The sequence below is a fragment of the Limulus polyphemus genome, unplaced genomic scaffold (genome assembly GCF_000517525.1).
Source record: "Limulus polyphemus unplaced genomic scaffold, Limulus_polyphemus-2.1.2 Scaffold3617, whole genome shotgun sequence".
Taxonomy (NCBI): domain Eukaryota; kingdom Metazoa; phylum Arthropoda; class Merostomata; order Xiphosura; family Limulidae; genus Limulus; species Limulus polyphemus.
Window position 1 is genome coordinate 581 of NW_013669227.1, and position 12,715 is coordinate 13,295.

The 12,715-nt window shown below is 30.2% G+C and overlaps 1 protein-coding gene across 1 annotated transcript in view; it reads left to right on the top strand.

Moving 5' to 3' along the window:
• The first annotated feature begins 539 nt into the window (after nucleotides 1-539).
• The window catches only part of LOC106469694 (eukaryotic translation initiation factor 3 subunit L-like), a 44,464-nt gene continuing 32,288 nt past the window's right edge, over nucleotides 540-12,715 (top strand). The window contains exons 1-7 of the mRNA XM_022398274.1: nucleotides 540-987; nucleotides 3,213-3,261; nucleotides 5,794-5,938; nucleotides 8,369-8,448; nucleotides 9,396-9,457; nucleotides 10,352-10,421; nucleotides 10,874-10,947. Of these exons, the coding sequence (XP_022253982.1) occupies nucleotides 955-987; nucleotides 3,213-3,261; nucleotides 5,794-5,938; nucleotides 8,369-8,448; nucleotides 9,396-9,457; nucleotides 10,352-10,421; nucleotides 10,874-10,947 (513 nt within the window). The 5' untranslated portion in view covers nucleotides 540-954. The remainder of the gene's footprint in view (nucleotides 988-3,212; nucleotides 3,262-5,793; nucleotides 5,939-8,368; nucleotides 8,449-9,395; nucleotides 9,458-10,351; nucleotides 10,422-10,873; nucleotides 10,948-12,715) is intronic.

Here is a 12,715-nt window from a genome sequence, read left to right on the forward strand (position 1 = left end):
TAGAAATCGGGTTTCTGTATCCGTGGTTGGTAGAGCACAGATATCCCTTTGTGTAGTTTTGTGCTTAACTATAAACAAACAAACCTTGATGGCCTAATAAGCTCTTTTTTGTCCCTTTACAATTTTACGATTCTTGTGATTCTGTATAATTACTAAATAATGGGGCAGAAATTTCACAATTTTTGCACAGTAGCGTAATAATAATGACATGCCCTCGTGAGGCATATTATGTGCCAGATTTAGGCATAAGCTTAACAAGCTACCGCTTAGGACCTCACAAAATTTGAAAATAATTTGTATTTTTCACTTTAAATACCTTGTTATTAGATAATTAAAAGGCATATATATGTTTTTAGTTTTTTTGTGGTGACCCAAGTTCCTGTTTTGGTACGCACCTTTGTGAGACCTTCTGGTGTAACTTTTTAACCAGGGGCCTCTAAAATTTATATAGCTTAGGGCCTCACCAAGTCTAAATCCGGCACTGGACACATAGAACCAAGGCTTTCGAAATCCGGTTTCAAACAGTAATGCAATACTCAATGGTTAAATAATTATTCTATTCAAAGTATCTTTTATTTACAAAGTGGAAATCATTCTCATTTACTTTAAGAATAATAAAGACGAAGTGGGGCTGTATGCTAAAGTGCAAGCGTCTTTTTTCATCATACGTTAGAAAAAATTTACTAAAATGGCTTGTAACAATTTATAATTTGCGAATGAAAAATATCGTTATTGAGTCATTTTTTCAGTATTTAATTTGTTTTCCATCACGATCAGTCAAAGGGTACTCTGGAACACGGGTTGCGAAGTGACCGCAATCATCGCACACGTTGAAAATCGAGGTTAGGAGACGACGAAGTATTTGCCCAACTTAACTGTATTTTGAAGTGAACTTGGTCTTTAGACTTTAAGTGAAACGTTAAAATATAAGAATTTCATTTAATTAATTTAAACATGTACGCTCAAGACGATGCAATGTTTCCCGAGGTAAGTTCAAAACATAAAAATACCCTTGTTTAGTATTAGTAAAACCTGGGGTTATCAAATATAAACCGATCATAAAATATTAAAAACGTATGTTAACGAGTTAGGCCTAACACAGTAGAATAGCTCTGTCATTAATTAGAAAATTATTCTATATTCTAGTTAAATCATATTCATAGTTTAGACTTTAGGTAAGAGTAAGATTAAGACATTTATATAGACTAAGAGGTTTTACCATTGACTGATTGAGCTTAAAAAAGTATGAATACCTTTAAATTTGTTTAACGATGTTGCCGAGTGTAATATGAAAATTTGACATACATGATATTGATACAATGATACATACACTTGCACGTTTACAAATAGTTAATAGTATTACTGGTAAATATTTTAATACTAAAGGTACCCTTAATCAACGAATGTTTATTTCACCGTTCTTTGCTATTCTTAGATGTCACTACAACTTGTAGTACAAGTACAATAAACGTTTTACATTATTTTACTGTATGGAGTGGGTTGGCCCTGTTGTAGAGCTCTAGATTACAAAATATCTGTCATATGTGCAGGTCTGGTAAATGTGAATTTTTACCTGGAGAGTTAAGAAACACTGTTGGAAATGTGGCTATCCTGACATAGCCATTTTTAATGGATTGTCAACTTTCTAGAGATGTTTTACACCCATGCACAATATTCTATGTGCAGAAAGAATCACACAGTTTTTAGTGTGGTGAAATAGTTTATTTGAATCGTTATGAGAGATATTGTAGTAATGCCTAAAAGTGTTATTTGTGTGGAGGTTTTTCAAAAATTAAATGGATTACCGTTAGGTTTGTGCAATTCCACCAAAACACCTATGATACACTGATACTAAGATCTCTATTCTATATGTTTTATTTACTTATTGTAAATCACTACAGTCAGGGCTAGAAATAATGAAATACAATTACTTTCATTTGGAGGAAAGCTATCAGGAAGATTACATTCCCTCGTGTAAAGTTGCATTTTTTCATGAATTGGTTTTTTTTTATTCATTCCATGCAGTATGCAATATGTTCATTTTCATTGGTTATAACTTAAAGAGTATGGATGGATCATGCATTCCTGATTGGAAAAGCCAACTAAAAATATGAAATTCTTCAAGCAAAGTTAAATTCCTTGGGAATGTAATATTTTGATCCCTGAAATTGCTGCTGTTCTGAATGCCCTTCTGTAACCTTGCTTTTTCTTATGTTGTAAAAAAGCTAGACATTAACTCTTTCTGTACCAGGAAAAGATATCACTGATATCTGTTGGTTTTTCCCTTCTCACAGTGGATATAGTAAAACCAAATTTCATGAAACTTGAAAAAGAACACAAGTTACTTCTCACACCTGTACTTAACATACATTCGTGGAAAAGTTTATAATCTGCTCTGACCAATGGTATTTAGACTTTACTAGTGGCTATTTTCTAAGTTGAACTACATTAATATTAGGTCTGATTGGGAGGTCATAAAAATGTGGGAACAAGATGCTGTACTAATAAAATAAGAGTAAGAACAAAAATTGTATGTGAAACAAAACCTTGAGAATTATATTCTCAAAGGATGATAGTTTTGTAACCAAAATAAGCCAATGTTTTTTAGATGGGCAGAAAAATTAAAAAAATATAGAAAAGTTCATTGTGTTCAGATTATGTTGTATGGAGGTGTGGAGAAATGTTTTAACATTTTTAATTTTTCTTTTTGAATTACACTAAATAAGTGTTACAAAGTGCCAAAATATCACTTCTAAAATATATTTTAGCAAAAAATTGTTGAAACAGTTATATTATTATTTTTACCTAAATTTTGAAGGTGTTCACTGGTACAAAAGGGATTAATATTGTGTGACATATAAGCTTCAAAAGTCCAGATCTAGACATAACTTTAACATAAGATTTAAGGGAGCTATTGGTCAATTTTTCCCATCCACGAAACCAAACTAATATAAAAAACAAAGCCATCCCTTATCATTTAAACATATGTTGAGCATTCCCTTAAAGATACTGTATTAGTCATATCTGAAGGCAACCAACTCCAAAGACCAACCACATGCATTACCTTGCTTTTATTATAATTAAAAACCATCTGTAAGCTACTAAAAATGGTGTATAGATTTAAAAAATAATTGTTAGTATACTATTTTCTTATCTATACATAAAAAATTACATTTATATTACAAAATTTGATTTTCTTTCCTTTATTTTAGTATGATCCTTATGCCTATCCATCTTCACATGACTATGATTTTCATACAGGTAAGATGATGTTTAGTATATTCTGCTCCGGTAGTTATCATAAGGGTACAGAAATGTTGTGTGCTGAATGAATGAAAGTGCTTTTGAAAGTAATTAAAACTTATGGAGACAGATTTGTCGCAGTGCCAGAGTATTTGGACATGAATTAACAGGGAATTATCTCTACAGATGTCTGATGCAATTTGTTCCCATTGCTGTTTCAAAGGTTATGGTGTAACATTTCAAATTAACTCTACTGGACAGTCTCAGATATGCTGTATATGTGTGTAACGTATTCTAGAGCATTATCGGAAACCAAGTCTTGGTGATACTTTCTTGTCAGAGAACACCACCATGGCCTGCTACAAAAAAGTACACTGCTTTTCCCCCCTTCCAACATTTGGGGTCTGGCATGGCCAGGTGGTTATGGCGCATGACTTGCAATTTTAGCCATTGAGGCATTATAATGTGATGGCCAATCCCACTATTTGTTGGTAAAAGAGTAGCTCAAGAATTGGCAGTGGGTGGTGATGACTAGCTGCCTTCCCTCTAGTCTTTCATTCCTCAATTAGGGACGGCTAACGTGGATAGCCTTTATGTAGCTTTATGCAAAATTCAAAGCAAACAAAACATTCAACATTTGTATAAAAGGCCAGAAAATTCATCATTTGTAGGGCAAAGCCATTTAACCTTGGATTTTCTCTCATTTTCAAGGTCACCAAGGCCAAAAAAATTCACTGGAGGGCACAAAAGCTACAGTACACATTAACATTAATGAAATAGAAACGAGTTTCCCAATTAGTTTAGTAAATATGGCATTGATGATTTTCACTGGGGAAGCTGGTCTATCCTTCTAGGTTATGTTTATCAGATGGGTAAGTATTAACTTTAACCAATGAGATGTATGAAGTAATAATATATCAGCTTGAAGATTAAAAAATGAATTTTTGAACTGCTCTCTTGTAATGGGAACATAAACAAAATAATGTTTTTGATTTGAAATAACAAACAATACTACTACTAGTATTTTTTCACATAATTTCTAGAAAAGGTTAGTGCCAATAAACAGTAAATTAGGCCTATACTACAGTGTAGCACATGGTCATAACCTATAAGTCACGTGTCATCACATGTTGCATTGTGCAACTCCTTACTTGTAATTCAGTAGCATTAACATTAGCTAGCTATTGTAGTAGGCCTAAGCCTTGGGTGGATTTGCACGTAAAAAATATCGAGCCGAATTATTTACATATCCTATTTTCCTTCATTTTCTAAAAAATCTGAATGTCATCTGCATATTTACCAATGGAAAAAAATGTTCCAATTTCTGGCACTTGGCCACCACAGAAAAAAGTTTTACGGCATTCTCCCTCTTAACTCGTCATTTTTTTGGCATGTTTAATACAAGGAGTATTTGTAGTTGTGCACTTCATTCTGACCAGTGTATGTATGTGCTGACTTTGGTCATCCCATAGCCAGTGCACAGAATTTAGCCAACATTCTGACACTGACCACAGTCATTTTCAGTTAACATAATTATTTTCTTATTGCTCACCTGTCTGTTTTTTTAGATACCTATTCTATCTTCATTTTGAAAACACGTGAAGCTGCTGCCACATTTCTCACAAAATTCACATACAATTGTCAATATTGATGGCAAAAATTCTTGAGGATGATGTATAGTTAGTGCATCCTTGTTGTTTCAAAGCACTCACTTTGTAGAAAACAAGCTGCTTGTTCATATGATGCTACCTTAACTACAGTAAAGTCACTGAATTTGCTGCAAAGAATATTTCCATCTCTTACAGTCCTAACAAGTAAATATATTTTTTGTTTGGAAACCCTTTTTGACTCACTTGTACTTAGCTGTTGTAACAAGCATGTAACTATTTTCTCGTGTAGATTTTCCATGTTTCCAGCAGCCATTAATCTTCATGCTTTCAAAGTCACATAAATTGTGACATTATGGTATTTTGCAACTACTTTGAAACTGCATGTGGATTGTACCTGTGATTATATTCTGTCAAAGTTCTCAGGTGTGTTGTGTTACGTGGGTATGTGAAGGCTTTTAGCAAAGCAACATATTTGAACAAAAATGTTCTTCCTTATTTGAGTATTGTTAAAAAGAACTGATGTTTGTATTTTAAAAATTTTTCGTTTACTAACAAATTGTGATGTATTTTTCACTCTTGTAACAACTAACTTATGTAGTTGTACACAAATTTCTGCATTAATTATTTTATAAATTCTCTTTTTAATATTATTAATTTTATGAATAACTAATCATTCATGCAAACTCCTTGAGCTTGAAGATCAGGAAGATGAATGCATTTATTGATGTAGCCACACTTACCTTGTATTTGTCACTAGTCAGACAGAATTATTGTGAACACATGTTTATGGTCAGTTGTATTTTATTAGAAAAGTAGTCAGGCAGCTTAAAGATAATTTACAGAAAATGTCTCTTGTTTGCATCATTAAAATCACATTCTAAACTATGTTTTGAATTAGTGTTTTAACATTTTTCCATTAATTTTATATAATAAATTATAGGAGATCCCCGACAAGACTTGGAGTATGAGAGACAATTTTCACAAAGTTACAAGGTGCCTGAAGGAGTCCGCAATTTCCTGGTTTACTTGAGAAAGGCTATTGGTGAAGGCAATGTTTATGAGATTCAAGATCTTTATGAAAACAGGTATGAACTTCTATAGAGCTATTGTAAAATATTGATATATTTCTTGAATGATAATCAGGGCATATGTTTATATTTTAATAATTATCAAATTACTTATGAAAAAATGAAATTGCATTGGACATTTTAAACATATTCCTGTTGTGTATTTGAGTACTATAATTTGATAAATATTGAGAACAAATCATTCTACTATTTTTAAATTGTAGAAAATATTCAAAACTGATAGAAGAGAAGTATGTTTTTGGAATAAGTTGTACTTTAATAGTTTAAAATGTTAGGTTTTGTAAAGAAATGCCTTAAAATTAGTGAAAAAATGTGTAGCAAAACATTGGAGTATTAACACCTTATATGAGAGAAATCACCCATTTGCTATGCATGGACAAAAGGAATTCTAGGTTTAAATATTAATTCATGCAATTCTACCATATAATTTAATGACTAAAAAGAACTATAAAGAACCCTATTTAGTTATTACAACACAAATATTATGTCACCGTGCCTACTTATCAGTTCATTATTGGTTAATTGTACAGGTTAATTTCACTGGTAAATTTTCTTACAAGAGGTAAGTTATGATCTGACAACACAAAATATCTACAAAATGTTGTACTTGTCTGATCAGATTTATGTATTGTGGACCATACTCAAGTGAAGGGTGGTGCATAGGTGTGTACAGGTCAGAAAGAACTAGGAGTTAATCTTCCTTGAATGTAATGAGAATGACCACTGACATAGAAAAACCAGAACTGTGCAATACTGCAGTAAGATAAGTGAAGTATGGAGTATTATGAGATTCCTGTGGAGTAAAGTTGTTCCCCATCTAACTCGATTACTGATAGTACAAGATATTACAATATTTACTTTTTTTACGATTAGTTTTATTACGAAGTGCTACTGAATATTGTTTAACAGCAAATTCCATTTGATTTAATTAAGAGCTGATATACGAACTGAAGTAACTTAAGTTTTAAAATACAAGAAAATGTATAATATATCACCATTTTAAAATACAAGAAAATGTACAATATATCACCATTTTAAAATACAAGAAAATGTACAATATATCACCATTTTAAAATACAAGAAAATGTATAATATATCACCATTTTAAAATACAAGAAAATGTACAATATATCACCATTTTAAAATGGTGATATATTGTACATTTTCTTGTATTTTAAAAATACAAGAAAATGTACAATATATCACCATTTTAAAATACAAGAAAATGTACAATATATCACCATTTTAAAATACAAGAAAATGTACAATATATCACCATTTTAAAATACAAGAAAATGTACAATATATCACCATTTTAAAATACAAGAAAATGTACAATATATCACCATTTTAAAATACAATAAAATGTACAATATATCACCATTTTAAAATACAAGAAAATGTACAATATATCACCATTTTAAAATACAAGAAAATGTACAATATATCACCATTTTAAAATACAAGAAAATGTACAATATATCACCATTGTAATCAGACTAAAATCTAGGATGATTTTGAGACTGTTAAACAAAAATAATTTAACGTTCCAAAAAATATTATTTTATGAAAATTTGAATATATGGATTAACCAAGATATGGAAAAATCCAAAAATAGCAGTGAAAAGAGGATTTGTGAACAAACCTTGTTCGAGTATTAAGTCAGCTAACATAAATATGTTTTATATGTTTTGCAGAAATTAAATTCATATGATACTGTGATTGGAACTTTACAATGAAAGTGTTAAGATTTTTTTGTGTGAATGATTAGCAGCTCCAATAAAGGTTTTCAAAAACATTTTGTGAATTTTTACAATTGCATAGATTAGATTGGTTAGCCCTATTTGAGTACATGCACACTGTACCTGGAAATGTAGTTATAATCATACTTACATGTTATTTAAGCTTTACATATTTTTAAACCTTTAGAAGTGAATCACAATCGTGATTATGTTGGTTGTTTTCTTATATCGACTGATAAATATAACTCAAGATAAGAATTAAAAATCAAGATCTTGCATCTATTTTTTTTTACTTAATTTATGAATTTACTCGAGTTTATAATATGATGTACCATTTCTACGTCAGTAAAAACTTAACACTGTCATGTTCCATCAAATGACAATAAATTGTGTACTATTAAAATATGGATTATTAGCTTAGATTTTATGCTATTCTAATTGATATACCATAAACAAAAAGTAGTTTAATAAAATTTTGAATGTAAGACACTAAAACCTTATGTCATGCGCAGCAAAGGGTATCCGTGCCAATAGGGTTAAAAGAACAGAAATAATTAATTATGAGACTTGGGTGGCCATGTAAGCTACTAACTATGATAAGGATATTTACATTTGTTTTCATTATAAAGTTTCAGTGTTTTAAACTTATTTGAGGAATTCATTTTTGTCTTGGTTTTTTTGACAGCTATGTTAAGCTGACTGAGAGGTACTTTAAAACTACTCCTTGGCCTGAAGTCAAAGATGTTTCTCCAATTGTACAAGATGGTAAGCTTTTATGTGTTACTTTAAGAGAATATGTTGTTGTTATGTAATAAAAATCAAAGGTATATTCCTTGCTCTTGTGTAACTGAATTAAAACAAACTAAGTTATTCTTTAATGTCAATAAAGCTTATAGCCAAATCAAGGGCTGGCCTTACCAAAATTACAGTTAACTACATACAGTATAAACATTTTGTTTTTCTTTAACCTTTCATCTACAGAATTCATTTTTATAGCCTCCTGTTGAGAAGTTAATGTTGTCACAAACAACAATTCTTCAAATTGTGTGAACACCTTTCCTAAACTGACAAAGCATGATTATAATTAATTATCATACTTGTCCTGTGACATTAGTATTAATCCTCTCATATTTTTTAACACTACATTCTTTATTCAGGAAAAGTATTGATAGACGTAATGCATTAATTATTATCAGTGTATTATGGAAGTATGTCGATGATTGGGAAAGGTGTTGTGCTCGTTTCGGCACACGTATTTGCTGTGTTCTATATTGGAGTGCTTGTCATGAGAGGCAATCATTAATAACGAAAGGTATGTACCATAAAGCAGCATCATTTTAAATTGCCTTTACTCATTAATTTACAGTAATTACATTTTAAGAATGCATTCAAATCAAACTTTCATATTGCTGTTCATAATGGTAAACTTAATTCACTCAGAATATCTCAAACAAATTGGTTAGGCATAAAACCTTTAAAAAATCAGTAAACCAGAAATGAAACAGTAACTTGAATTAAATTTGTTTAACTTGTAATTGTTTTAATGTTTTTTTGTGAAAAGTGTAAAATATAGACATTGAGTCAGCCTTGTTTTTAACATTTACATTTTGGTTTCAGTGATTAATGAAAAATGCATAATAATTACTCTTTCTAATGATATGAGTCAATGGAAATCATATGCTGGTGTTGATTTTTATATTTTTATCTTATAGATGAAATATTCCTGATTCTTTACAAGGAATTGTATTATCATCATTTGTATGCTCGAGTTCAGGTATGAAAGTTAAAGCCATTTAAACTACTATTGTTTGTTTTGTGTCTTAATGAATTACATGTAATATAATTTGAAAAATCTTTCTAGATGGTTTTTATTTAAGCTTTCAAATATTAGTAAATAATTTATCTTAATAAACAAACCTGGATATTTAAAGCCAGTTTTGCTTTACTGTGATTGAAAAAAAAAAGTAATAAGTTTCACAGTAATTGATTTTGATTAAGCTGGAATATTAATATTATATTAATCATTCATGAAACCCCTACAATATTGAGCTTGTGCATGATTTCTAAATTTAATTATTCTGACTGAAAGTTTTAGATATGTTCAAATTTAACTAGATATCCATAGTCATTCCACTTCATATTTTATTACTGATAGTTTTTACAAACTGCTGTTAAATGTACACATACGTACATTTACGTTTGGTTATCGTGGTTGCATAAAAATATGTGGTTTTAAAGATATACTGTATTGTAAATGTACTTAACAATGATAGAAACATTAATGGACAATGTATACTTTACAGTAAAAAAGAATTTTTGTCACACACACATATTCCTATTGCTTAATAAAACCGTACTATTTCCATGAATGTTAAGTAGCAAGTGACTTTTATTCATAACAAGTATAAGATAAGAGCTACATACATAGTAATTCTCAACATGTATTATTACTTCCTGAAGCCTACAATGTTAAGTAGCAAGTGCTTTTTATTCATAACAAGTAAAAGATAAGAGCTACATACATAGTAATTCTCAACATGTATTATTACTTCCTGAAGCCTACAAATATTTATATACACACATATATACATTTTCCATATATCAGTTTCTTTAATGAGAAATCCTGAATCTGTCTTTTGAAGATTAACATTATTTATCTATATGTTAGGGTTGCTTGACTATTGATCAAAGATTTGAATCCTATTACAACTACTGTGACTTATTCAACTACATTCTCAGTAAGTGTTTCACTTTGATGGTTTGTTAAACTTATCAAACCCCTCTTATTCTTAGTAAAAAATTTAAATTCCAGGTTCTCCAAGTTTTAATGTTTATAAAAATTATTTTTGTCATTGATATATAAAGTTGAACATTTGTTATGTTGATCATCATTAACTTCTACAGTGATTTAAAACTTTACTAAAGTACTTAGAAATTTGACATGAAAAGTTTTTAGGTATTCAAAAGAAGCAGTTTCCGTCTCTCCCAAAAGATGTGAAACTGTAAAGTACATTACATAATAGAGTGAATAATTGAAATATATCATACTAACACAGAAGCCATTTTATAGATTATAAGTTCTTTAACAGTGTGTACTTTCATTTTGTATAATTAAATTATGTTGAAATCTGTCATTTTTCTTAACTTGTCTTTTTTTTTAATAATACATACTTTTGTTGCATATTTCAAGGTGCAGAAGGTCCTGTACCATTAGAGCTTCCAAACCAGTGGCTTTGGGAAATTATTGATGAATTTATATACCAGGTATATATAGTTTTCTGGGTCTTTGTAGTGAAGTTAACAGATCTTTTGGTTTTATTTGCATTTCATTCAGTTTTTGTTTCAGTGCCATGTTGGAAAGATTATAACTACTAGAAAGTAGAGCATAGCTAGATCATTCTTTTTTTTTTTCTTTATATCCAATATGGGTGGAATATTCGAAAAAAGAAAAGAAATACAACCGAAATTCTTTTCATCTTTAAAGTGTCATTTTAAAGTAATTTATTTGAAGAGTATGCTGTACCAGACATTCTAATTTGTCATTCTGTTCCCTAAAGATAGTCATCACGAACTAATTAGTTCTGACTTGCCCCTTTTCAAATAGGATGGTATGAAAATTTGAAACTGAAGTTGATAATTGGAAGTGTTATAATTGTCACATCTTTTAAAAACTATTAATTCTCCAACTAGTCTGTTGCTCAAAGTTTCAATTTTAACTTGGTTGAAGCTACATGTACAGTTTTTTTCATGATAAAAATAAAAACTCACTTCTATGCTTCAGTATAGTTCAGGTTTAAAAAATAGATTATAAATCAAATAGAGTAAGGAACATTTTTTTTCTCGTGGACTCAATTATTAACACACTTGATTTGTTTCATAATTGACTTGTCTGCTCATGGGTGCTGAAATAAGGTTTCTGTATACTGTCAACATAAGTTGTGATACCAGTATTTTTGATAGGTTGTACGTATTACAGGTATTTTATTAATTTCAAACTTACGTCACACTTATATTAGTTTTAGACGATTTTTTGTAGCACTATTTCTGTCAAGAAAATGGTCTAGATGTATGATATTAGGCTTACTGTAGTACATGTATGAAAACTGGTTTTCAGGTCAACAGTTATTTGAGTCATGCATGTCATGGCATAGTAAATATGTATGATATGTAGTGGTTTATGACAATATGAATTTTAAATTGATAAAAAAATTATGTTAGTATGTCTCATAGGTACCATGCCATATGTTTGAAGTGTTTGTGTGTGTTTCAGATCTGGTGATTTTTTTATGAGTTATTAATGCTAGGTTCAGGGGTGTCAGTATTCTCACCACCAGACTGGAAAGCATTAATATAAAACAAGAAAAAGCAGAATAATGCTTATGTACTGCATGAACCAAAGTCATTCAAATTTGTTAAGACAAACCTAGCATGTTTTGTCAAGAACTGAAGTTTCTGATACATGTGTTGTTATACTTTAATGATTTGAATTCATGTGTGCATTGTCATCTAATTTTTGTCCTTGTTTTATATCCTTCAAATATTAAAATTTGTTTGAAAAGGAAATTAGTCTTAAAATTAACTCCTCCTCATTGAACCTTTTATCCAGTTTTCGTTATAGCATATTACAGAATTGAAATTTTTGTTACACTGTCAATTGGCAGCTTAAGAATACCCTTATAAATGTCAAAATTTCATAATTATTATGTTTGGCAGAGTGTCAATTCTATTTTATGTAACCCATGTTTTTACGTACCTTCCTGAAGAATGAACAAAATCGTTGTTTGTAATTTTGGAGAAAATTGTTAAATAAATGTGATTTTTGATAATAATTTAGACATTTTGTGTTTTCGTTTCATCGGCTTTGTTTTACCCTTTTTTTTTTAATTTAAATTTTCATTTTTGTGCATTGGCCCAGCATGGCCAGGTGGTTAGGGCGCTCGACTCACAATCTTGGGGTCACGGGTTTAAATCCCCGTCCCACCGAACATGCTCGCCCTTTCAGCCGTGGGGGTGTTATAATGTGACGGTCAAT